The sequence below is a fragment of the Panthera onca genome, chromosome B4 (genome assembly GCF_046562875.1).
Source record: "Panthera onca isolate mPanOnc1 chromosome B4, mPanOnc1 haplotype 2, whole genome shotgun sequence".
Classification (NCBI taxonomy): Eukaryota; Metazoa; Chordata; class Mammalia; order Carnivora; family Felidae; genus Panthera; species Panthera onca.
This window is the reverse complement of record NC_138345.1, coordinates 94,148,198-94,175,177: the sequence shown is the minus strand read 5'-3', so window position 1 is coordinate 94,175,177 and position 26,980 is coordinate 94,148,198. Positions and strand designations below refer to the sequence as shown.

The 26,980-nt window shown below is 39.2% G+C and overlaps 1 protein-coding gene across 4 annotated transcripts in view; it reads right to left on the bottom strand.

Annotated features, from left to right (window-relative positions):
* The window catches only part of MYRFL (myelin regulatory factor like), a 128,220-nt gene that overhangs the window by 75,057 nt on the left and 26,183 nt on the right, over positions 1-26,980 (bottom strand). For all 4 annotated transcript variants that reach the window (XM_078449688.2, XM_078449685.2, XM_078449686.2 and 1 more), the window contains exons 2-5: positions 20,648-20,738; positions 3,362-3,429; positions 3,006-3,264; positions 2,026-2,117 (exon numbers count right to left, since the gene is read on the bottom strand). In XM_078449688.2, the coding sequence (XP_078305814.1) occupies positions 2,026-2,117; positions 3,006-3,264; positions 3,362-3,429; positions 20,648-20,738 (510 nt within the window). The remainder of the gene's footprint in view (positions 1-2,025; positions 2,118-3,005; positions 3,265-3,361; positions 3,430-20,647; positions 20,739-26,980) is intronic.

The following is a 26,980-nucleotide window of genomic DNA, read 5'->3' as shown; positions in this document are numbered from 1 at the left end:
TAGCAAGAGCCTATCCCCCAGCTGCTTTCTCTCTAAGCAACATTTCACATCTGCCCACAGCAAACCAGTGAGTCTACACCGTGAGCCCTATAAATGGGGATGTTGGAACCCCTTGGGCAAAATAAACCGCTCAGGAGACGGTCACTAGAAAAGACTTACTGATTGATTTAGAACATCTCTTCCCATCAAAATTCCTGCCTAATAAGACTCGCATAAGCTCCTTCTTCCTCTGCCCTTGTACCATTTCCCCAGGAACTTTGTAAGCACCCTCGGCCTCTGCCACATCAACTATGAGTTCTCTACTAGAAAACTTCTGCTAAAAATATAAGCTGTAAGGAAAACATGGCATTTGGATTTTTGTCTTTTTTTTTCCAGCCCTGGGCACCTGTTCATTTACATTCTGGCCCAGTTGTCTGGGGCCAATTATCTTTAGTCAGCTTTTCAGTGACCTTTGTTGGAATAGGACTTAAACACGGGATTCAAGATTTCCTATCTGTTGAGACATTTCAGTTACTCTTCTATGATTTTCTCTGGAGATGGTGAAAAATCAATGGCCTCTCCAGAGACAGGCAGCAGAAAATCATCACAGGATGGGGCTTAACTCTGAGACAGCCAGGATGATTTGAGCAGCAATCTGGTTTGATGAGGAAACGCTGGGGAGGTTTGGGTGGCTTGCCCAGTCCTCTCAGTGAGCTGGTGCATCTGTGGAAGTGAACAGATGGTTCCCTCGTCTGGCTAGAAATTCACTCAGCCTTTTATGTTTGAGGATCACAAAGGGGCTGCAGGCTAGATGCAAGAACTCTTGAAGAAATTAGAGTAAGCTTTGCACAGGAAGGTGGATGGTGAGCTCTATATTATCCAGAAAGGAGACTTTAGCCTTTTGTGTCTCAAGCGTCGAATAAGAAAAACCAAGCACCCTGCTGGCCAGGGTGGATCCATGTGAAAGAAAAGGCAGTGACAGGTTTGGTTCATGCAAGGGCCCAATACCCAGCACAGTTCTGCCACAGCACGCCCAGGGAATGGCCCCGTGTGGGCCTTGGTTGAAGGACCCTCCAGCCCATGCTGGAGCGGAGGCCAGCCATCCCTGAAAACACCAGCAGGCTCCATGGGCACAGAGGACCAGCACTTGTCATAAGGCTGTGAAAGACAAAGGCAGCAACTCAAGCAGGTGAGGAAGCCACCACATCACCTTTCAGGGCAGTATAAACCTCTGGAATTGGGGGACAATAGTGAGAGGGAGAGCTGGAAGACAGAAATCTTGACCTTCCCGTCAAGCTGTTGCATGTGGGAATAAAAGAGATGTACCCTGAATCCGGGGTTCTATTCACATTGCCTACGTCTGATTATTTACAGGGGCTAACAGAATTGGCATGGAGCATTTTCCTTTCACCCGATAAGTGCCATAGCATTTCTTCTGAAAGCTCAAGCCTTCAGACTCCAAATCCCCAATTTGTTCATAACTTGAAAAGGTCTCTAAGCTTGAAACACGATGTGTCACATATTGTAGAAGGCAAAAATAAGGTAGTCTCACCACTTGGGCATCATATGAGTCTGGTGAAAGACTTTGCAAATGATCTTACAAAATTTCAAAGACCTACTTGGGAGCTGCTAACCTGAAGCAGATGCCAGAGGAGCTCAGCTCTCTACCTTCCTGCCCCACTGGAGAAATCTTCCCAAGTCTGCTTCTCAGAGTACCCTCCACGAGCAGGCAACACTGAAAGCCTGTTCGGACGGCAGAATCTCAGACCCCACCTCAAGCCTACTGAATCAGAACCTTGCCCCTGAAATTGAAAGGACCGGCATTTCATCTCCACCAAAGAGAGAGACAATGGCACCTCTTCCTAGGAGAGAAGGACCTACATGACCCCACCGAAGACTGCACGAAACTGTATGTCAAAAGGAAAGAAAGAAACTCCTATCCTTGCCCTTCTAGGAGAGAGAAAATCATCCTGTAGGGCTACTGCAAGACTGATCAAAATCCCCGTCTTAATGGCGAAAGCAGAGATGGGCCCCGGGTTGGCTCACTTGGTCTGGAGCGGTGGGCCCACACTTGATGGTCCCCGGAGTCCTCCAGCACCTGTGTGCTCTTCCTCTTCTTGGTTGGTGGCAACGAGGCTCTAAAATCAAGAACCCAAAATGCAGGTTAGGAGTTTGTGCTCTCCATGTTACGTTAAATCAGATTCAATTTCCCAGGTGTCTTCTCTCAGACTTCTTAAGACTAATTCCAGTTAGCTAAGATTCCTTGAGCCCTACTGGTGTGCAACACTAGGTTGTGCATGAGTGGAAAGAGCAAGCTTCTGTTCCAGAAACCCGCGAGTCTGAAACTTAGTTTCCCAATATCCAATGGATCAGAGACTCACCTACCTGAAAAATAAACTGCCAATGTTTCCAAAAGCAGAGAAGATATTGAGACAGAGAAGTTAAAATATAGTATATGAACTTATATATAAATACAGTATAGACAAGATAGTGTTATAGTATACTTATAAATATAAGTATATAAAATATGTATCCATTTTACACCTGACATTTTTTTTTCACATGGAATTTCACCACAATTTTTGATGACCTCTACTCTCCTTGCCATTCTGTAGATTCAGAAGAAAGAAGAAAAGAAGAAAAGGAGGAGAAGAAGGAAAAGAGAGAAAATTAAAACGCATATTAGTTCATGCTTAATATTTATCTGAGGACTCTATGTGTTAATTCACAAATTACTTGCGTATTCTAGCTGAGACTACAAATGTAAATAGTGCTTTCTCCATCACTCAGAATGTCTCTCTCTATTTCTGACATTTTCACTTTCCATCGAACGAGGACTTTGGGTTTAGCGGGTTTTTAGTTAAAAGACGGCCTAAAGCCGAGAGCGCTGGGGCCTTGCCGTGTCTGATATATGTCTCAACACCGCCATCTCCTGGAGAGAGAACGCCACTGTTCATTCTTTACCGGCACTGCGGGGGGTGCTGGCTGCTCTGAGGTCTTTCATAACTAAATATCTTGCCCTTTACCCAGGGCTGTGGCACAGAGGCTGCTGATGGTAAGAACGGCTTATCCCCGGACGGCAGGACACGCAATGGTCCGGGGGGGTCGTAAGATGACCGGAGCCTGGATAGCAGTTGTGGACGCCGCTGTGGGTGCGGGCAGAGTTGCTCATTTCAGGCGAGCTCTGTGGCAGCTGCGCAGGCAGCGAGTCAGGTGCAGCCGCGGAGTGGAGAAAAGTAGCTGGAGTCCTCCCGGCTGCAGGTCTCGCCGCTGGGCAGCATGCACCTGGGGGAACACACAGGTGAGAAGAGCTCTCTTTCTGACCACCCAGAGTCCAAGAAGAGGGACGCTGCAAGGCGTGCGCGAGGCAGATGGCACTCACCTTTGATCTGCGGAGGAGAACAGGAGTCTGATGCAGAATAAGGTGGAGTATCCGGAAGCTGCCCTTGCCTGAGGATTAGAGACATGCATTGCTTTTTGTTGTAACCTGTGCGGTCATTATACCCTGGCCACAAATGGGAGGTACCGCTGGGTACAACACACAGTGCACCATGGGGACCAAAGCCCACCAGGCCACGCCTGGTGTCATGTGTTAAGTAAATGGGCTTTGAGTCAGACAGACCTGGGTTTGGGTCCCAGCTCTTCCACTTCCTAGCTGTGTGTTCATGAACAAGACCTTAGTCTCCGTTTCCTCACCTACCATGTGGAAATAATCATCATGCCTTCCTCATAACACTGTTGAGAATTAAATGAGATAGTATGTGTAAAATCCATAACATAATTACCCCCAAATGTAGTGCATGCTCAATACAGTTTAATTAACCGTATTGTTGGCTTCTTAACGTTCTTGAAGCTCTTATACCAGAGAGAAGGTTGAGCATACTGTTTAGGCTAAAGCGCTGTGAAATGTCACCACTAAAGCAATGGTTTTCCATCTGTGCTCTGGGAAATCCCAAAGAGATTGGAATGAGCTCAGTGATTTTACAAAAGAAAAAATTTAAATGCCTGGGGGAAAAAATCATAACTTTTTGTTTTATATATTGAGGTGCAAGTAAAATTTCATTTAAGAAAAAAATGAGTACCACCACTAAAAAAGTGTGAAATCTTCTGTTCCAAAAAACCTACAAGTCCCTTATGGCTCAGAAACTCCATGATTCTAAGTCATTCATAACCACTACCACCCTCTACTTGATTCTCCTGCTGGAAGAGTAAGCTATCGTGTTTTTCTTGGTTGATTAAGATTTCAACCTCGTACAATGAAAAGTCTGTTTTTATTATTTATTAGAAAAGTTAGGTTTTCAGGGCACCTGAGTGGCTCAGTTGGTTAAGCGTCTGACTCTTAATTTCAGCTCAAGTCGTGATCTCACGGTTTCTAAGATTGAGCCCCACATCGGGCTCTACACTGACAGCACAGAGCCTGCTTGGGATTCTCTCTCTGCCCCCGCCCCTGATTGCACGCTCTCTCTCTCTCTCTCAAAATAAATAAACATTAAAAAAAAAGAAAAGTTAGGCTTTCTCCTCAAATTAGTCTTTTATAATTTATTCACTCTTTATGAGTAACAGAAAACCTTCCTCCAAAAACACCACCTTCCTCCAAAAATGCCACCAAAAATGAAAGTAAAGGAATAAAGAGGCATAAACACAAAAGGACATAGAGTACATGTGCAGAGAGAGTGTACAAGACTATATTTTAATAACATTGTGGCACACTGAAGTAGGATGGATGGTAACTTGAATTAGTAGAATGGAAAAGGCAAAAACAAGACTGCCTGGGGATGGCAGAAGGGACATAGGAGCCAACAAGAAGTTATCCAATTTTAATGCAACTTCAGAAAAGCCCAAGACATTGGAGTCACCAGGAACCTCTGAGTTCAGGCTGAAGGTGGAGCTGAAAACAAAAGGATTGATTGAAACCTTGATTAAAGAATGGTTGGATCCTAAGAGTAGCTTTCCCAACCTCTACAGCCAGACAACTACCTCCATCACTGCAACGCAAGTTGGAAAGTTTTACTCTCTGAAGAAACAGATCCAGGGAGATTGTAAAACTACTGAGCTAAAAATGGAAGGATTCATTAAAAGTCTAAATACCGAACCCTGAGAGCCTTCTTCAACTTGACTTTGTAAGCATCCGAGCAGATTTCCTACCATAGGAAATTGAAAGATTGTTCCCCAGAAAAGTTGAATGACCTCAAGGGAAAAAAGGATATTTTGAAGTTACCCCCCCGCAACATAGCCAATCCCCACTTGATCACTCTATGATGAAACGCATCCTTTGAAAATAATGGTTTGCAAACAGAATGTCTTAAACAGGAACAAAAGATGAAGGACTAGACATTTCCAGAAACCTTTAACATTAAACACAAAGAACAAGCAAATAGATAAAGAAGGGATGCAAAAAAAAAAAAAAAAAAATATCCGCAAAAAGCTCTTCTGCTTCTCATATGACTGGAGCTCCTAACAGACCTGACCCTTCCATAAATAAAAACTGTGAACTCTGAAAAATTTAAAACAACAACAACAACACAAAACAAAACAAAACAAAAAACAATCTGCCTGAAAACACTGGAAAGTGGTCAAAAGCAAGAAGATTCTGGAGGGACACTGAAACTTGGATGAAGGAAATAGCATAAGGTAAATCACTTATTTACAGCTTTTAGCCTCAGACCCAGTTGACGGCAGAATCACAGAACAGCTAAAACTCTGATAGAAACACACAAACTTTCTGACCTAAAGAACCAGAGAACAGAGTTGGGGGCAAACAGCTGCTTAAAGTGAAAGGGAAATCTTGGGGAAAAGAGATTCAGAGAGGAGAAACCCTAGATTCTGTATAAAAAACTCTGGCCAAATGTCTGGCTGACTCCTGAGCCATCAATGTATGGGGCTGACTATACACAGTCCAACCAAAAACAAAACAAAACAAGACAAAAAATAAAATAAAATGAAATAACTGAACAAATATTTGAGCTGCTGCACAGGAGACAGAGTTTATATTTGAGTTTAAAGAAAGTAACCACTTGGAAAGCAAAAGTATATATACTTTTTAGAGGAATGTAAAAAGAAAAAAAAAGCCAGACATTCACAATTTCCAGAATACAATTAAGAATTACTCAACAAACAAAGAACCAGGAAAATATGGCCTAGCCTTGAGGAAAAGAACAATTATAAGACACCAACCCAGAGATGATTCAGATATTGGATTAGCACACAAATGCAGATTTTAGCAGCAGCTATTATAAAAACAGCTGTTACAACTAAGCCTAATGGAGGAGAGGATAATGTGTTTGTAAAGAATAAAAAATACAAAATCTTAGCCAATAAGTAGAAACTAAAAAGGAACTAAATGGAAATTCTAGAATTGAAAATATTTAGAAATGAAAATAAAAATAGAAAATGAAAAAATCCCTAGGTGGTGTAACAGAATAACTTGAAGAAAATCAACAGGGATGATCCAACCTAAAGAACAGAGAGGGAGAAATGAATTTAAAAAGAGGGAGAGAAAAAGATTCATGAACCATGGAGAGGACATAACAGAAAAATAATTAAAGATATAGTGACTAAAACCTTCCCAAATTTTGCAAAGGACATAAATTTATAGGTTCAAGAAGATCGACAAATCCTAAGCAAGATATAGAGAAAACCACGCATAGGTCATCAGAGTCAAATCAGTGTAAAGCAAAAATAAAGAGAAACTTTCAAAAGTAACCAGAAAAAAACATATTACATGTAGAGTCACAGTGATTCAAATGACCAATGACTTCTCATCAAAATCTCCAGAGGCAAGAAGACAGTACAACAGTATCTTTAAAGTGCTGGAGAAAATCAAAACCGACCATCTAGAATTTCAAATATGATGAAAATATCCTTCAAGAATAAAAGCAAAATAAAGACATTTTCAGATTAAAAAAAAATTTAAGTAAAACCATGAATAGGCATGCACAATAAGAAATGTTAAAGACATTATTTAAGGCTAAAGGAAAATGATATCAGATGGAAACTTGAAACTTTAGGAAGGAATGTAGAGAATAAAAATATATATATATCTAAATAAAAAATCATTTTTTCTCAGTTTCTTTAAGATACGTAGGACTATTTAAAGCAAAAAATTATGACATTATCTTGTAGCATTTATAATGTATGAAAGTGTAACACTTATGCTAACTATAGCATAGAGGAAGGGAGTCGGGGGGTAAAATAGAATTATACAGTTGAAGGTTTCTACATTTTATGTAAAGTGGTACAATATTAATTCATTAACTCTAAGTAGGCAATGAAAATTTAAATGATTCAAAGAAGTATATAGGTAAGGTCAGAAGATAAAATGGAATTCTAATACAGTAGGAAAGTAATTACAAAGAAATAAGAAATGGATAAAAAGAAGACAAATAATAAAATTGCAAAATTAAATACATCATCAATAATTGCATTACATGTTAATGGATTAACGACTCCAATAAAAGGTAGAGATTGTAAGAATGGGTTTTTAAAAAGCAAGACCCAACTTTATGTTGCCTACAAGAAACACTTTAAATATAAACACTCAGGTAAGTTGAAAATTAATGGAGAAAAAAGTGTATGAGAAGGCAGAAGTGACTTCATGGATAATAGGTAAAATAGACTTCATAATAAAGAGCACTACTAAAAATAAAGAGGCTCATTCCACAATAATAGTTCTTTCATTAAGAAGGTATAGCAGGGGCACCTGGGTGGCTCAGTCGGTTAAGTGGGTCTGACTTTGGTTCAGGTCATGATCTCACAGTTCATGAGTTCAAGCCCCACGTCGGGCTCTGTGCTGACAAGCTCAGAGCCTGGAGCATGTTTCGGACACAGGAGCCTGTGTCTCCCTGTCTCTCTGCCCCTCTCCCACTCATGCTTTGTCTCTGCCTCTCTCAAAAATAAATAAACATTAACATTTTTTTTTAAAAAGAAGCCATAGCAATCATGATTGTTTCTTTAATAGCTTCAAAATACATGAAGCAGAATTTGCAGAAATAAAAGGAGAAATAAATAATTGTACAATCATAGAGATTTTAACATCCCTCTCTTATCAATTGATAGAAATAGGTAGTACAAGTTGATAGAACAAAAAAGTCAGTAATGGCAAAGATCATCTGAGAAATTTCTTTAGGGAGAAAAGGAATTGATGTGTTTTACTACTGGGAGGAATTTGGCAATTCTCTTCAGAGAATTTGTGGGAAGAATTAATGATAGTTATATTCAAAGTCAAGAAAATCATGAAAACAAGACTAGGTTTGAGAAAAACAATAAGTTCAAGAAAGAAAATATAATTGTAATAAATAATATGTGAACACATAGTGATAATAATGTAAGCCCTGGCTACTGACCTAACCAAAAATTTTATACAACTTTATGATATTGGGAGGCTGGTGCTAGAAGTGGATGTCAGATGTGGTATAAGAAAGTTAAATCCTCCCTGAAGATGACATTAAGTTCTAAAATACATAAAGCAAGAATAGCAATATACAACACCATTCAGATATAAAGTGGTAGAAATCTCTAAAGGAGTTGGAAAGTATCTGCCTCTAGGAGAGCCAGACTCAGAAACATGGTGAAAACTAGGGCAGAGGATTGCTGATTTTCATTATAAGCCATATACCCACAGTTCTATTTGACTTCTTAAATTCTGCACATGTATCACTTCTATAGATTTATAAATTAAATTTTTTGATTGGCTCTGTGATTTCACAATTCCACATTCAAGATTCTAGGCAGTTGTTACCTCTACATTAGTGGCACCACCGAATTCAATAACGTTAATAAAAATTAAAAATCGGAAGTAAATTATCAATTCACTCGAGAAATATGGCATGGAATATTTTATGTAGGAATACAGGCATGGAGAATCAAAGGTCCCTGTGTTGAGTGGCAGCAACATATGGTGATGGTTTCAAGATGAAAACATTGAAGTTTTTTAATGCTTTCCTTACAGTTTACTCTCCCTTCCAAAACTCACCACAGCTACTCCTTTATTTCATTGCATTCCATGCTTGATGAATTTTATAGTATTGAGAAAAAGTTTACAGTCCTTTTAAGAGAATCTGAAGGAAGAATTAATGACAGCTACCTCTGAAACTGAGCAAATTGTTAAAACAAAGGCAATAGTTAACTTTAAGAAAAATACTTTTGTTTGGGACTGTTAATGAGCTGTTAATCTCCTCTTTACACCCAGTCATGCATATTAGACTGTTCTGGCCTTTGTGTTCTGAATTTGCCTATTATGCTAAAGTGATTTCCATGAAGTGGACTTGGAAAGTAACAGAATCATGGATCACTCCTTCAGTGGCCATCTTTGTCTCCACCTTCTGTAGGAGATAGTTGTAATAATCAACAGATTCTTAGCTACTAATAAAAAATGAATAATTTGCCTTCTAAATCTCCTCTTCTCAGATATATAATTTGTTTCTGTGTTTGGGAGGATATATGGATAAATATGGTCTCCTGGGGGTTGAATGCTATGCAAACTGAAGGAGGGAGTGCAAAATAGACTCTTCTTTCCAGCTGATGAGATTATATGTATATCCATGACAACTGCATACTGTGCCCAAAGCAGCCAATATTTCTCTCAGCTTGTAACCAGGCTTGACCAAGTTTTTATTGAGTGGCTACTATGTGCTCATGACTATACCAGGCACTGCGTGGGAAATACAGTATTGAGACATGGGCTTCATGTGAATGCCCAGCTGGGATTACTCACAATCCAATCCCCAGTTTTCTTTGATGACTCCCCTAGTGCCTTCACACACCAACTGCGCCTTCTCTTAAACTCTATTGCACAGTGATCTCAACTCAGCACAGTGCTTGGTACAGAGTTGGTACTTAATAAATATGAATGACTGCTTTTTTATACAACATATGACCATAAATATGTTATATATATATATAACATAACATGTTTTATATATATATATATATATATATATATATATATATATATATATATATAACATAACATGTTTTATATATATATATATAAACCTAGGTTATATATGGTTATATATAACCTAGGTTAGGTTATATATATATATATATATATATATATATATATATAAAGCCATCTTTAAATATATGAATATATATATATTTAAAGATGGCTTTCCTGACCACCCAATCAAAAATAATGGCCTCCCTACCCCCTTTTCCTATTCCTTCACCTTCTAATGCTTATTTTTCTTCATCTTACTGAATGACTTTACACTAAATTCTGCCATTATTTGCCATTATTCTGACATATGCCATTGTCTTTCTTTTCCCACTACAGCAGAATGACAGCAGTGGAGCATCAAGAGTGAAGGCAGGGGAACAGCTCACCCCAGGAACAGGCAATAAGGAAATGCATTGTCTGTTGGGAACTTAAAAACACTACTTAAACCTACAAAAAGCCAGTGTGCTTTTTATCATCACCATGCACCACCAACTCAGAGAAAAATTCCTGGGTGTCCTGCCAGGGAAGACTGCTTCCCAACACACTGCCCTTGGTAAACCATTAGCAGCGATTTCATCTGTTTTGTTCACTGCTGTACCCCATCAACCAACGAGAGAAATAACTGCTCTTGAAAATGCTTTCTCCAATGTTTTAAGTATGCGATTTACCCTCCCACATGGATATCTGCATTAAGAATATGTCTTAATACTGTGTGTATATATGTGTGAGTGAGTGAGTGAGTGTGTGTGTGTGTGTGTGTGTGTGTGTGTTCTGCATAGTGCCCCGGTAGTGAACGTGTCATAGGCACACAATAAATATTTGATCGAGCTTGGTTAGAGCTTGTACCCACTACCTGGAAGTTGGGATGAGCAAGAGTCTTGGCAGAAATGTTGTCAGTAGATAAGGTAGTCCAAGAAAATAATTTCTTGACAAGGCAAAGGAAGTATGATGTCACCCCACCCCTCCAGCCCTTTATTGGCAAACTGCAAGGACCCTGAGCCTCTTACCGCCACTCCTCTGCTGCTTTAGAAATAAACTTTAATGGAGAACCTGTTCTGGTCCAAGCACTGAGCTCTCCCTTTGCATGTGTTATCTTATCGAAGCTCTGGACCATCACAGGAAAAGCTATGCCCCTGTTCCACAGGCAAAGAAACTAAGACTTGATGCAGTTAAATAACTTATCCAAGGTTATTCATCTGGCAACTAGTCAAGCTGGAGTCAAATGGTCTCCCACCAGAGTTAATGCTCTAACGAACACAGTGATTTAAATACAGACTATCCTGGGGTGCCTGGGTGGGTCAGTCGGTTAAGCATCTGACTTCGGCTCAGGTCATGATCTTGTGGTTCATGAGATTGAGCCCCTGCATCAGGCTCTGTGCTGACAGCTCAGAACCTGGAGCCTGCTTCGGATTCTGTCTCTCTCTCTCTGCCCCTGCCCTGCTTGCACTCTGTCTCTCTCTCTCTCAAAAATAAATGAACATTAAAAAACATTAAAATAAATTAAATAAATACAGACTCTCCTAATCAAATTAATTACTATAGGTGATTTCACTTCCCACAAATATCTTTAGAATGGAGACATTGCCAGTAATGCTTCAGCACAGGATTCTGTTTAGCCTTCTCCTACTGCATCAGTTTGAACCCAGAAGCCAAGCTGGTCACACGGCCTTTGACAAGCTCTTCTCACAGAACTACACGTTACCTCACCCCTTTCACAACACCACAGTAAAGAGCTTATCGGCCCCACTCCACTGGCGGCAGAACGAAAGCACGCAGCTGGTCATTGACTCCTAGCTTATTTTGTGGTCCAACCCCAATGAGCCAAGTCCTAAGTAAAACCCAGAATAAGCTCCATCATTAGAATGAAATATTGATTATAGTTGATTCCTCACAGACTTAATGTGCCTTTAAGGTCCCCCTCCTGTGAAGTCACCCATTCAAACCTGTGAATAGGTGTTACCTCAGTGCCCTCAGCTAGTTCTCTCTTACTCCACAATCAGGACCCCAAGGCCAGCCTATAGCCTGATATGATATGACCCCCACAGAGCACACTTACTCAAACCATGCTAAATCATTTGGATTGGAACATAGGAGGGGATGGGGAAGGAGGCATGTTTATGTGACCTAAAGCAGGGCTTCTCAAATTATAATGTGCATGTGAATCCCATGGGGATCTCATGAAAAATGCAGATTTTGATTCAGCTTTTCCAGGGTAAGGTCTGAGATGCTACATTTCTGGCTCACAGGTGATACGGGTGCTGCTGCTCCCTGACCCACACTTAGAGAAAAGAAAAGAAGCAGGTGAACCTCTGGGCATTTTGAAAGAAATAAAGCCTGTTTTCAGATTCACTAGTCCCTTTTCTGGAGTCTTCCTTTCACACACACACACATACACACACACACACACACACACACACACACACACACTTCTTGTCCTTTTTTCCTGCATCCTCCAGGGTTTATGCTATCTCTTAAAGCTCTACCCACCCTCCCTTCAAGCAGCTCTCCACACCTAGACATTTCCCAGTACGTCCACCACAGCTTACCTGTGTACCTAGTAGGTAACTGGCTGGCTAACCTAGGGAAACCAGAGGACTTCAGCCTGCTCCTCCTGGGCAGACAGCTGCCCTGGACTCTGCCACACAAGGAAACAAAGGGTTAAGGGCAATATTTAGAAATTTCCATGTGCTGACAGGACTGTCCCAGCTCAACATACCAATTAGATTTACACAGAAAGATGAGAAAGTCCTGAGCAGCATATCCCAGTGCTCATGTATGAGTGCATGCCTCCCAAAAGGGGTTCATGGCCAAATAAATTTGAGAAACACTGCATACCATTTCCCTTCTTCAGTTGCACATTAGCATATCAAAAGCTCTGAAAAGTCCTGCAGCGAAGTTCATTTAATATTTTTTAAGCTAGTGAATCATAAGTTCATTTGCTCATCATGGAACTTTTATTTTTTTATTTTAAAAAATTTTAATGTCTATTTATTTTGACAGAGAGGGTGAGACAGAGCATGAGCGGGGGGAAGGGCAGAGAAAGAGGGAGATACAGAATCTGAAGCAGGCTCCAGGCTCCGAGCTGTCAGCACAGAGCCTGATGCAGGGCTTGAACTCACAAACCACGAGATCATGACCTGAGCTGAAGTTGGACATTTAACCGACTGAGCCACCCAAGTGCCCATGAACTTTTATTTTTTCCCACAACATCTCATGGGACCAGTTTTCCATACAGCATTTAGGGGTACCTGTTTTAGAGGGCCAATAATTCCAATTCCATTTTTTAATATGACTGAGACATGAAAGTCTCCCTATGAGATTTAAACTGGCTCTCATCAATTTTGCAGCCCAGTAGTCTCAGATCGCTTAGGAAAAGAGTTGTCACTGACATTTTTTTAAAGCACAATTCATAGGCAATATAATAGAGAGGAAGTAACTCAGGATTGGTAGAAACTCAGGTTTCAATCCCAGCTCTGCTACTTATTAGCTGTGAGCCCAGGCAAGAAAACCTACATCTCAGGGCTGTTATGAAAAATGCAATAACCTGCAAAAAAGAGCCAGGTATTTAGAAATACTCAACACTTGGAATATTTCAATAGGCTGCACTAATCATCATTGAATCACCTGAACAGCCCCATGGTCATGGACTGGAACTGTTTCCACTTGTTCTCTCTCTGACTTTTATTGCAGCCTCATTTAACTACATGCAGCTGAGCAGTTTTTATCAAGCAATGACAGGTTATCTGATCATAGGACTTTTCTTTAATGGGCATGAACTCTGACAATCTTTGCAAACTATGGCTCAGATCCATCCTGAGTCACATCTTTTGTCAGATAATTTTAGATGCATTGAATGTATTTCCCTGAGATTCACATCCTCCTAAATATCACCTAATTAATGTAAAAGCTGCATATAGAAGAAAGGGCATGTGTTGGAGAGCCAGGTACATTTTAATCCCAGCTTTGCCACTTATTGACCTGTGGACTTACTCTCGTTCCACCTCCATATTTATAAAATGTAGATATTATTGTTTCTATTTGGCAAATTTGTTCAGAGAATGAAATGTGTAAAATAAAAATCAAATGTGTAATTAAATAAATGAATATGTAAAACACAAAGAACATTGCCCATTGCTTGGTAAGCGCTCAACAATATTAATTCCCTCCTCTACCTCTCTTATACCCAACCACCCCTAAAGGTAGAGAATGAATCTGGTTAGGCAAACCAATAGTGATAGCCCATGAGGAGATAACTCTGGTTCTACAGGAAGGGCCATTATTATCATGGAGACTAAGATCATATAGCAGATTTCAGACCTCCCAGATAAGAAGACCATTCTTTGAATAAGACTTTTGTTCACTTCTCCCCACCAAACAGCCAAAATTCTTTCTGCTAGTTATAAAAGTGACCCAGATGATTAGAACCCTGGTAAAATTAGCTGTACTTTCTCTTAAGGAGCAGTTACATAGAAGAGAGACTAGACAATTTCTGGCAGATTGTTTCCAGGCCAGAGATGGAAAGGATACATCCTGCCCAGTCTTCCTACAGGGACTCACATCAGTGGTTTGGATGGAGTGAGGGGGAATGTGAGGGCAGGCACAAGGGTAATTAGTGTCTAGGTTCAACCCACGCAGTGCCTACAGCAGAAGAGCTGGCTCAGAGTGTGGGCTCACACATTTGGCAACCCACTAGCTGTGTGTGTGTGTGTGTGTGTGTGTGTGTGTGTGTGTGTGTGTGTGTTTAACTAGCTTGCAAAATGTTGAGCTGCCCTTTTTCCATGGTCATTTGGCAAGGATGTTCTTGTTGGCAAACAGCAGCAAGAGCCAGGTACCAGAGATATCCACAAATAGGTTTTCTCATTACTGAGATTCAGGTCTGGTTTCATTCTTTTCACAGCGGAGAAGAGGGAGGACATTTTCAGGTATGCCAAGATAGGGTTAATAACAAAATGAAAATAACAGAGGAGGGTCAGTGAACTTAAAGACAGTGAATCAATAGAAATTATCTAATTTGAACAACAGAAAGAAAAGAAATTGAAAAAATAAATCAACTGAGACTCAAGGAACCCATACAGTATCCAAGGTCTAACATTTGTATCACTGGAGTCCTAAAAACATGTAAGAAAGACATTATTACAGAAAAACAAATATGAAGAAATAATAGCTGAAAACTTCCCAGATGTCATGAAAATTTACAAAGTCAGCACATACAAATGTGCTATAAATTTACAAATTCAGAAACAATATAATCCCAAACAATATAATCTCAAAGAAAACTATGCCCATACCCAGCCACAACATAATAAAACTGCTGAAAACCAAAGATAAAATATCTCACAGTCAGAGAAAAATGACATATGCAAAGGAAAAATGATTCAAATAACTGTCTATTTCTCATCAGAAACCATGGAGGTCAGAAGACAGTAGGTCAAAATTTTTTAAGTGTTGGGGAAAGAAGTATGAATTCTAAATCCACAATCATTCTTGAAGGCTTAATATTCCTCTCACACTAATAGATGAAAGCAGTAAAAAATCAGCAAGGATAGAGATAACCTGAACAACAATGTCAACCAACTTAACCTAATTAGCATTTATAAAAGATCTTACCCAACAATAGCAGAATACACATTCTTTTCAAGTGCACATGGAAAATTTACCAAGATAGACTCTATCTTGGGTCATGAAGCAAGCCTTAACAAATTTAAAAGAATCAGAATCATACAAATTATGTTCTCTGTCCATAAGAGAAATAAACTTGAAATCAGTAACAGAAAAACATAGAAAAAAATCACACATATTTGGAAATTAAGAAGCACAGTTCTGGCAACCCATGAGTCAAAGAGGTGGCCTCAGGAAAATTAGGAAATATTTTAAGCCTGAAGAAAATTAAAATATGTCAAAAACTGAAGCAGGCAGCTAAAGCCATAGAGAGAGGGAAACGTACACATCAAATGCTTATATTAGAAAACAAAGAATGATCTCAAATCAGGAACTAAGTTTCCACCTTAAGAAACTAGAAAAAGAAGAGCAAACTGAACCTAAAGCAAGCCAAAGAAGGAAATAAAGAGTAAAAATCAGTGCTACTGAAAACTAGCACAATACAGAAAATCAATGAAACCAAGAGCTGCTAATAAAACTTTTAAGTGTCTAACCGGATTGATCAAGAAAAAAAAAAAGATAAAAGAAGCATATTATCAATATGATGAACAGAAGAGGAAATATCACTACAGACTCAGAGTCCGTATGGGGCTAATAAGAAATACTTTGAACTGTGTCCATATTTGAAATGGACTTACTCCTTGGGGGCAACAGAGAAGGAAGACAAACTACCAAAATCACTAAGCAGAAAGAGATAACATGAATAGTCTTATATCTATTGGATAAATTTAATCTGTAGTTAAGATCTTCCAACAAAGCAAACTACAGGCAAAGATGGTTTCACTGGTGAAGTTTACCAAATATTTAAAGAGGAAATAAATCCAATTCCACACAATCTTACCCAGAGAATTTAAAAGGGTGGAACCCTTCCCAAATAATTTTAAGAAGCTATTTTACCCTGACACCAAAGCCAGAGAAACACCATCTATGAAAACTTCAGATCAATATCCTCATGAATGTAGGTGCAAAATCCTCAACATAATACTAGTAAATTGAACCTAGCAATACGTGTAAAGACAATACCTCACAACAAACTGAGGTTTATCCCAGGAATATAAGGTTTGTTCAAAATTTAAAAGTTAAGGAGAGGAAGCAAGAAGAGAAGAGAATCTCCCTCAGTTAAAAAAAAAAAAAAAAAAAGCACTGGGGCACCTGGGTGGCTCTGTCAGTTAAGCAACTGGCTCTTAGTTTTGGCTCAGGTCATGATCTCATGGTTTGTGGGTTTGAGCCTTGCATCAGGATCTGTGCTGACAGCACAGAGCTTGCTTGGGATTCTCTCTCTCCCTCTCTCTCTGCCCTTTCCCTGTTTATGCTCTCTCTCTCAAAATAAATAAAAAGACATTTTAAAGGGGGAAAAAACATTGTATCATACTCAATAATTTTAAAAAACTGAATAATGGCCCTCTTAGATTAGGGACAGGGCAAGTACATCTACTGTCTCTACTTCTCTATTCAACATTATACCCAAAGTCCTACGCAGTGCAATAAAGCAAAAAAAAAAAAAAAAAGAAAAGAAGTATCTAAAGGCATAGAGTTTGGGATATACAAGTGTCCTAATTTGCATATGACATCATTGTAAACACAGAAAATCCCCAAAAATCTATAAAAAAAAAAAAAGATCTTAGAACTAATAAATGACTTCATTAAGTTGCAGGACCTAACCAATATATAAATATCAATACTATTTTTATATGTTGGTAATGAATAATTGGAACCTAAAACTGAGGAAAAAAACTATTATTTATAATGCCTCAAAGAGAAACATGAAATATTTAGACATAAATCTAACAAAATATGTACAGGATTTACATGCTGAAATGTATAAAACATTGATGAAAGAAATCAAAGAAGGCCTAAATAAATAGAGATATATACCATGTTGATGGATCGGAAGATCCAATTTTGTTAAGATACCAACTTTCCACATATGGATCTCTGAACTTAATACAATTCTAATCAAAATCCCAGCAGGACTGTACAGATACTAACAAGATAATTCTAATATTTATATGAGAAATCAAAGGAACTAGAATAGCCAGAATTTTGAAAAAGACAGATTTGGAGCACTTACACTATATGATTTCAAGACTTATAATAAAAGCACAATAACCAAGATAGAAATCAGAGTTTTGTTTTGTTTCTCATCTTCTCCCTTTTCCTCATCTGTTTCTATTCTGTCTCTTAGGGCTGAAAAGTAGGGGGGAATTTTTATGTGCAGAAAATATATCCCTTAAAAATAGAAATTCCCTGGAGTGCCTGGGTGGCTCAGCTGGGTTAAATGCCCAAATTGAGCTCAGGTCATGATCTTGCAGAATGTGGGTTCAAGCTCCATGTCAGGTTCTGTGTCGTCAGTTCAGAGCCTGGAGTCTGCTTTGGATTCTATGTCTCCCTCTCCCTCTCTGCCCCTCCCCTGCTCGCTCTCTCTCTCTCTCTCTCTCTCTCTTTTTCAAAAATACACATTAAAAGAGGATATTTGCAAATGAGAAGACATTTATTAAAAAAACAGAAGTTCTCTATTAGTCCTATCCTATATTCCCACGGCCTCATTTTATGTCTGATTTATCTTCACTGTGTGACAGAGTTGGTTTTTTTTTTTTCTCATCTTCTCCCTCTCCCTCATCTGTTTCTATTCTATTTCTCAGGGCTGAAAAGGGGGGAGATTTCTAGCCAGAAAATATATCTCTTAAAGATAGTGTAGTATTGGCAAAATGATAGGCACAGAGATCAATGGAACTGAATATTTGTCTAGATATAGATCTACATAAATATGGCCAATTGATTTTTTGCTAGATAAAAAATACTACTGATTTTTTACTAAAAGTAATTCAATGGAGAATGGTTATTAAACAAATAAATCTGGAATAACTGGACATCCATACACAAGGAAATTAATCTCAACTTATATCTCAAACTTTACACAAAAATTAACTCAAAATGGATCATAGGCTTAAAAGTAAAATGTAAAACTCTAAAACTTTTAGAAGGAAACAGAAGAAAATTTGGGGGAACTTAGAGTAGGGAGTATCTATATTGCATAGATATAAAGCTTAAACTGTATAGGAAAAAATGGATAAATTGGACATTATAAAAATTTTAGGGGCACCTGGGTGGCTCAGTCCAGTTGAGCATCCGACTTCGGCTCAGGTCATGATCTCACAGTTCGTGAGTTCGAGCCGTGCATCGGGTTCTGTGCTGACAGCTCAGAGCCTGGAGCCTGCTTCAGATTCTGTGTCTCCCTCTCTCTCTGCCCCTCCCCCGCTCATGCTCTGTCTCTCTCTGTCTCTCAAAAATGAATAAATGTTAAAAAAAAAATTTTTTTTTTTAATTTTTAAACTTTTGTTCTGGGAAAGACACTGTTAAAAGAATGAAAAGTTACAGACTGGGAGAAAATATTCACAAATCACAAATCCAATGAAGTTCTTATACACAGAATATTTAAACAATTCTCTAAACTCAAAGGTAAGAAAACTTCAATGGGCATAAAATTTGAACAGACACTTTACCAAAGAAAACATACAAATAGCAAACAAGCACATTAAATGATACTCAACATCATCCATCATTAGGAAAATGCAAGTTAAAACACAGTGAGATACCACTATAGAATGGCTTTTTATTACAGAACAGCTATAAGAAAAAAATTTTAAACTGATAATACCAAGAACTGGCAATAAAGAGAAGCAATTGGATGTCTCATATGCTGCAGGTAGTAATGGCAAATGGTATGGCCACGCTAGAAAATTTGGCAATTTCTATAAAGTTAGGCTTACACTTAAAATACGACCCAGGAGTCTTTATTCTAAATATTACCCTATAGAAATTAAAACTCTTGGGGCACCTGGGTGGCTCAATCAGTTGTGTCTGACTTTGGCTCGGGTCATGATCTCAGCTTGTGAGTTTGAGCCTCGCATCAGGCTTTGTGCTGACAGCTCGGAGCCTGGAGCCAGCTTCAGATTCTGTCTCCCTCTCTCTCTGCCCCTCCTCCACTTGCACTCTGTCTCTCAAAAATAAATAAACATTAAAAAAAAAGAAATTAAAACTCTTGACCACATAAAAAACTGTGCATTAATATTTAAAGAAGCTATTTGTAATTGTCCCAAACTGGAAATAATCCAATGGGCAAGTGGATAAACAAAATGTATTATAAACAGTCAACAGAGTCTTTCTCAGCAATAAAAAGGAATGAACTATCGATCAAAGACTTTATGCTTAGTGAAAGAAGCCATACTAAAAATGTTATATACCATAGATTTCATTTATGTGACATTCCAGAAAAGCAAAACTATAGGGACAGAGAACAGGTCAACTGTCACTAAGGTCTTGGGATGGGTGATAAATTTCCCTTATGAAGCATCAGGGAAATGTTTCAGGTGAGGGAGCTATTGTTTGTGCTGATCATGATAGCAGTTCTACAACTCTATGAATTTGTCAAAACTCACAAAACTATATACAGGATAAAAATTTAATATTACTGTATGTAAATTAAAAATAAAAGAAAGCTGAAGTAGCTATGCTATTAACGGAATATAAGAGCAGAAATCAATGAAATACAGAACAGAAAAATGATTAGGAATATAAATTTAACCAAAGCTGGATCTTCAAAGGGTTTGAAAAACTGATGAACTTCTTGCCAGATGGATCAAGAATAAAAAGACACAAATTGGTAATATCAAGAACAGCAAAAGGATCATCACTACAGATTCTATAGACATTCAAAGTAAAATAAGGGAATATGATGAATAACTTTATGCCAGTGAATTTGACAACTTAGATGAAATCAGTAAATTCACTGAAACACAAAAACTGCCTAAGCTGACAACTACCAATAGATAACCTGAATAGCCCAGTATCTAGTAAAGATATTGAATTAGAAAGGGAGGACCTTCCTATAAAGAAAACTCCAGGCCCAGCGGACCTCACTCAGTGAAAACTGCCAAAGATTTATAGAAGAAACATCAACTCCATCCATGCCTTTCTGGAAAACAGAAGAGGAGAGAACACTTCCTAGCTCACTTAACCATCTCATAACTTTTAAAACATCAAATGGAGAGCAGTACTTTCATTACTTACAAGGCCCCCAGATCGAAATCATTGCCCAAGAATTCCTCCAGCAGACTTGTATCCAGCGTCGGGTTCCCCAGACTGTCACTGGTCCCGTGAGCTGCGAAGGCAAATTGAAAATCTTGAGATTCATGAAGATTTCAGAATGGCTAACAGCTAAAGATATTGACATGGCTACACCCAAGAATTTTAAAGCAACTAAATGGCATAATACATTTACTGAGAGTGTGATCTTTCTTCCATTCAAATATTTCCTTAGAAATCTTTTTAGATTTACTCTCCTTCCCTGCCTGTCTAAGGCTGGTGTAGGTACCCTTTTTATGTGCCTCCATTAACACCCTGTGCTTTGCCTTATACACTATTATAATTGCTTGCCTTTGTGGCTGTTTCTCCATCTAAAGTCTTTAGGAGCAGGGGTGTTGTCCTTCTTAAAGTAGCCACATGAATCTATGATATAAAAAAGGCAGCAATAAACATTTATGGGATGGATGGATGCATATATGGATGGATGATGGATGGATGAATGGATGGACGGATGAAGTGAAGGAAGGAAGGAAGGAAGGAAGGGAGGGAGGGAGGGAGGGAGGGAGGAAGGTGGGATGGTTGGGCAGATTATTTCCAGTTAAGCTCAACAAGAAGTTCAGTATCTTGCTTCACATTTTTGTTAGACTTCACAAAATGTAACACAATATTTCTATCCTTTTCCTTGATTTAAAAAAATGAAAATAAACTTACTGGTTTCTTTCTGATAATAATAAAGATGTTAGAATTTAAAAAGAATATAAAACATAGGAATATATAATAAAGAAACAAAACAATATTTGTAGAAATATTTGTAGAACAATTTGTAGAAACAATATTTGTAGAAAATATGACTCTATACCTAGTAAATTCAGGAGAAAAAAGTGACAACAATTCAAAATAACTGGAAAACTCAATAAAGTAGTTGATTAAAAGTAAAAAAATAATTACCTCCTTACACACAAAAAATAACCAATCAACTATTCTGATAAATATAGTGCAGAAGATTCCATTCAAAATGACAAAAAGTATAAAATACCTAAACATATATTTGGGGACAATATTAAAAAAAAAACTCTATGAGGGGTCATAGGAAGAGATTTGAACAAATGGAAAGACATTGATCTTAGACTAAAGGATTCAGTATCATAAAACTTTTACTAGACATTATTGATAACATCTGCCAAACCCATATATTCATTTTCTAAGAACTTTACCCTTGTGAAAATAGTCTCTAGCAGCCATATTTGTAACACAACCTCTACAGGCACCTGAATCAGGAAGAACCAATCCATTGGCTAGCCAGTGACCAATTCAATTATTTCTCCTAAGAATTTGAACTAGATTTTATTATTTTTAAAAAATGTTTACTTATTGGACTCTTAAAAACTGAGAACAAACTGAGGGTTTGGGGGGGGTGGGAGGGAGGGGAGGGTGGGTGATGGGTACTGAGGAGGGCACCTTTTGGGATGAGCACTGGGTGTTGTATGGAAACCAATTTGACAATAAATTTCCTATATTGAAAAAAATAAAAATAAAAAATAAATGTTTACTTATTAATTTTGAGAGAGACAGAGTATGAATGAGGAATGGACAGAGAAAGACAGAGAGAGAGAGATAATCCCAAGCAGGCTTTGTGCCATCAATGCAGAGCCCAACACAGGACTCAATCTCACAAACCCTGAGGTCATGACCTGAGCCAAAATCAAGAGTCAGATGGTTAACTGACTGAGCCACCCAGGTGCCCCGAACTAGACTTTAGAGCTGATGATTGAGATTAAGTCATATAATTATTAGGCAAACTAGAGTAATAGTCTAAATATCTCCATAACATTAACCCAGGTCCTTCTTGATTTTTTAATCCTTACTAAAGCCTGGTTGTTTGACTTTTACTCCAATTAGATGACAAACTCTTGCATATACCCTATTAACCCCTTTGAACTGGTTTGTGTGTTGCCTGAAATTAATCCCCGAATTAGAGTGTTCTGAAGTTCTTCTAGAAGAATAAATAGTCAAAAATCACCAGAAAAATTATGGAGGAGGAGGTAAATAAATATTGAGAAATACACGCAAGGACACATCAAAGGATGTAGGATATATCCAGGATATATCAAGAAATATCACATATACATGTAACATATTAGGACTTTAAGTACACAATAAACAAATCCTTCGACAGCAGTGAGAAAAGAGTGATTATTCAATAAAAGTTTTGGGGAACACTGGTTAGACATATGAGGGGTAAAATATGGATTATTTTCCTACTTCCACACCAAAATTCCAGATAGAGCAAAAATTCCAACATAAATAAATAAAACTATAGAAAGAAGTGTGAGTTAATATTCTTATGATCTTGGGGTACCTGGGTGGCTTAGTCAGTTAAGTGTCATACTTCAGCTCAGGTTATGATCTCATGGCTCATGGGTTCGAGCCCCATGTTGGGCTCTGTGCTGACACCTCGGAGCCTGGAGCTTGTTTCAGATTCCGTGTCTCCCTCTTTCTCTCGGCCTCTCCCCCACTCGCACTCTGTCAATCTCTCTCTCAAAAATAAATAAACGTTAAAAAAATTTAAAGAATATATTCTTATGATCTTAAGATAAATGTTTCTCCAAACACAGCCTAAAAGCCAAAAATTATGATGAAAAAGATTGATAAATTTAACTTTGTGCATTTTTTGAGAGGGAAAGAATTTTTAACAATTTATTTTGAAATAATTTCAAACCCAAAGAGAAGCTACAGGAACTCACTTGCATCCTTCACTTATATTCATCAATTATTAACTTCGTGGGTTTTTTCCTAGGCACAATTTAATATATAACACATCAACTGTCTAGCCCTCACACCAAATATTCCTCATGTAATCCAGTTCCTTGTATTCTTCCAGGGGCAAGGGACGCTCACATTCAGATCACAGCACTAGTGACAGGAGGACCATTGTATGTTTAGCTTTTGGCTTTCTACTTCACCAATTAAAATAAAATTTTTAAAATCTTGAGCACCTCCCAAATGGGAAACATTGATGGATATCAGAGACAGGTGGAAGAGAGGGAGGAAGAAAGAGAAGAGGAGGGAATGAGAAGAGAGATCACCCACTTTTTTCAGTGACATAAACTAAGAGGGAAATAGATGGAAGATATTCTTAAGTGTTGCGATGGTGAGAAATGACCTCATAGTACATACTGGAGTTTAGTCTTGAGTGAGATGTTAAAGAAAGAATAGGATGGAGATGAGCAGGGGAAGACATATTCGTTCTATCACTGATTCAACTAATATTTATCAAGCACCTACCGGGGCACCTGGGTGGCTCAGTCACTCGAGCAGTTGAATGTCTGACTTCAGCTCAGGTCATGATCTCACAGTTGGTGAGCTGGCTTGCTGCTGTTAGTGCAGAGCCCGCCCGCCTCAGATCCTCTGTCCCCCTCTCTCTGCCCCTCCCCTGCTTGCACTCTTCTGAAAAAAAAAAAAAAAAAAAAAAAAAAAAAGCACCTACCAAGAGGGGGTAAAACAGACAAAAAGACAAATTCCCTCAGGGGGCCTGAATTCTAAGGGAGGGAAAAGTGGCATCAATGGGGGTCAGGGGAGGACTGATGTGACATATAAGAAACAATAAGTAAACAGGATATTTTCATAAGAAAGTGAAACAGACTGATATGATAAGCTGCAGGCTTATCATATCAGAAGGAAAGAGTTCCTTCTGATTGGAAGGGCGTCTCAGAAAAGAGCCAGCCATGCAAAGACCAAGAGCAGTGCATGGAAGGCAGAGGAGAACAGGAAGGGCAAGAGCACAGGGCTGGTTTGAGAAACAATTCCAGGGTGGCTAAAGCACAGGAGCACAAGGAAGGGGCCAGGGGAGGTGGTCAGAGCAATGGGAAGCCTTTTGAAAGCGATATGATATGCTTGACATCTTTAAAAGTTTTCCTCCCTACAGCCACTGTGACAAACAGTATGGAGGTTCCTCAAAAAATTAAAAATGGAAATACCATCTGATCTAGCAATTCCACTATGGGTTATTTACCCAAAGAAAATAGAAACACTGATCTGAAAAGTTATAGGGGCACCTGTGTGGCTCAGTCAGTTGAGCATCCGACTTTGGCTCAAGTCATGACCTCACAGTTTGTGAGTTCAAGCGTCACGTTGGACTCTCTGCATCGGTGCAGAGCCTGCTTTGGATCCTCTGTCCCCCTCTGTCTTTGCACCCTCCTGATCGCTCTGTCTCTCTCTCCAAAATAAGCATTAAAAAAAATAAAAGATACATGCAACCCTATGTTTACTGCAGCATTATTTACAATATCCAAGATATGGAAGCAACCTAAGTGTCCATCACTGGACTAATAGATAAAGAAGATGTGGTATATGTCTACAACGGAATATTACACAACCACAAAAAGGATGTGATAGTGCTATTGGTGACAACATGGATGGACCTAGAGGGTACCATGCTAAGTGAAATAAGTCAGACTGAGAAAGACAAATACCATATGATTTCACCCATGTGTGGAATCCACAAAAAATAAATGAATAAACAAAAAGAAAAAAAAGAAGGCCATTCTGGTTGCTTTGTGGGAAAGGACTATAAAGGGATAAGAACAGAAGGAAGATGAAGTCCAGAGCTATCATAACGGTCCAGGGACATTCAGAGGTAGCTTGGATTTTTGACTCTGAGCCAAGGCAAAGAGAACCACTTTACCTAACTCATTAATCCTCATAAGAGCCCTAGGAGGTGGACACTAATGTTTCCAGCTTACACAGAAGACAAAGTGGTTACATAGGTAACTAGCTTGTCCAGGGTCTCACAGCTAGTAAGTGGTACGCAGGGAATCCAAGCAGGCTGCCTGATTCCTGAGCATGCGCCCACTCCCCTCCCCACCATCACCACCCCATCCCCTGCTCCAAATTGCAGACAGGACTGACTTGCTTCTACTACTTCACTGGGCTTTGGTCAAGCCAATTGCTAAGAGAAGCAGATGGAGGGAAGGATCTGTTTAATTTCCCACTGAAGCCCCTGCTGGTGTCCCATCTGCTTTATACAGTATGCTCGCGCGCACACACACACACACATACACACACACACACACACACACACACTGCCCCGGCAAAAATTGGAGGTGGCCAACAGATGCTAAGACCTGACCAATGTATCACTTGCTTTCTATGACCCATGCTCCCCCACCTCCATCCCCCAGGCAGAAATAGGAGACGGTCCATAGCTCCCAGGACCTGCCCCATGTAGCCTGTCCAAACACTTTAATGAACAAGGAGAGTTGATCCCCGCAGTAGCCAACTTTCTCTAGGACTCTAAAATCACATCTATGCCTTCCAGACTCAAAGGAAATTACTCAACAAGATAAATCCATACTGTCAGATAAAATTGTTTTCAGAAGGCTTTACACGCACACAGGGAAACTCTTAAATGACTGTTAAATAAATCTCATGCTTTTAAAAATAATCACTTTGCTATAAGTGTCTTAAACACTTATTTATTACACCCAAGCCTGCAGAGATGGCATTGTTAGGCAGCCCACCCCCTGTCAGGGAGGCTTGCTTTCAAGCCTGGATTCTACCCTTTTCTACATTTGTCTTTTGTGGCTGTCACCATCCTGCTCAGAACGGGAGAAGCTGCCCAAGCCTCCTGGGAATGCCAGAGAACTGCCCTCTTTATTGCTCTCAGAAAGAAAGCCCTTCTTCACCCTAGGTCTCTGCCTCCCCTTCTAGGCACAGCGACAGCTGACACATGGTAACTTGTCCTGCTACCCTTCGGCCTTGGACAGACAAGAAAAAAACACATAGTTAGGGGATCAATCCACTAGGGATTAGCACAGACAAGTCCAAGTTGAATACACAGGACTTGTTAGGAAACAATACTTCTCCAGAGGTGTGAGTAGGGAGCAAGAACCTTCCTTTTATTTATTCTGCTTTCTCCATCCACCTGCCCATCCACCACCCACCAGTCCTTTCCTGTTACCTTCTGATAGACTCCCTTCCCACATCACTTTCCTCAACCCAGATGCCACCTGTCCCTTCCTTTACTGACTCTTTCACCGTTTGTCCTGCAGCATCCCTGTCCAGAGCACTCAGACAACAGCCAAGATGACAACATTTGTCTATTACAACAACTCTAGGTTTGTTTTTTTTTTTTTAGTTGAGAGAGAGAGAGAGCACGAGGGGCAGAGGGAGAGAGAGAATCCTAAGCAGGCTCCATGCTCAGCCTGAAGCTCAAGGCAGGGCTCGATCTCATGAACCATGAGATCATGACCTGAGCTGAAATCAAGAGATGGTCACTTAACCAACCGAGCCACCCAGGTGCCCCTAGGTTTTTAAAAG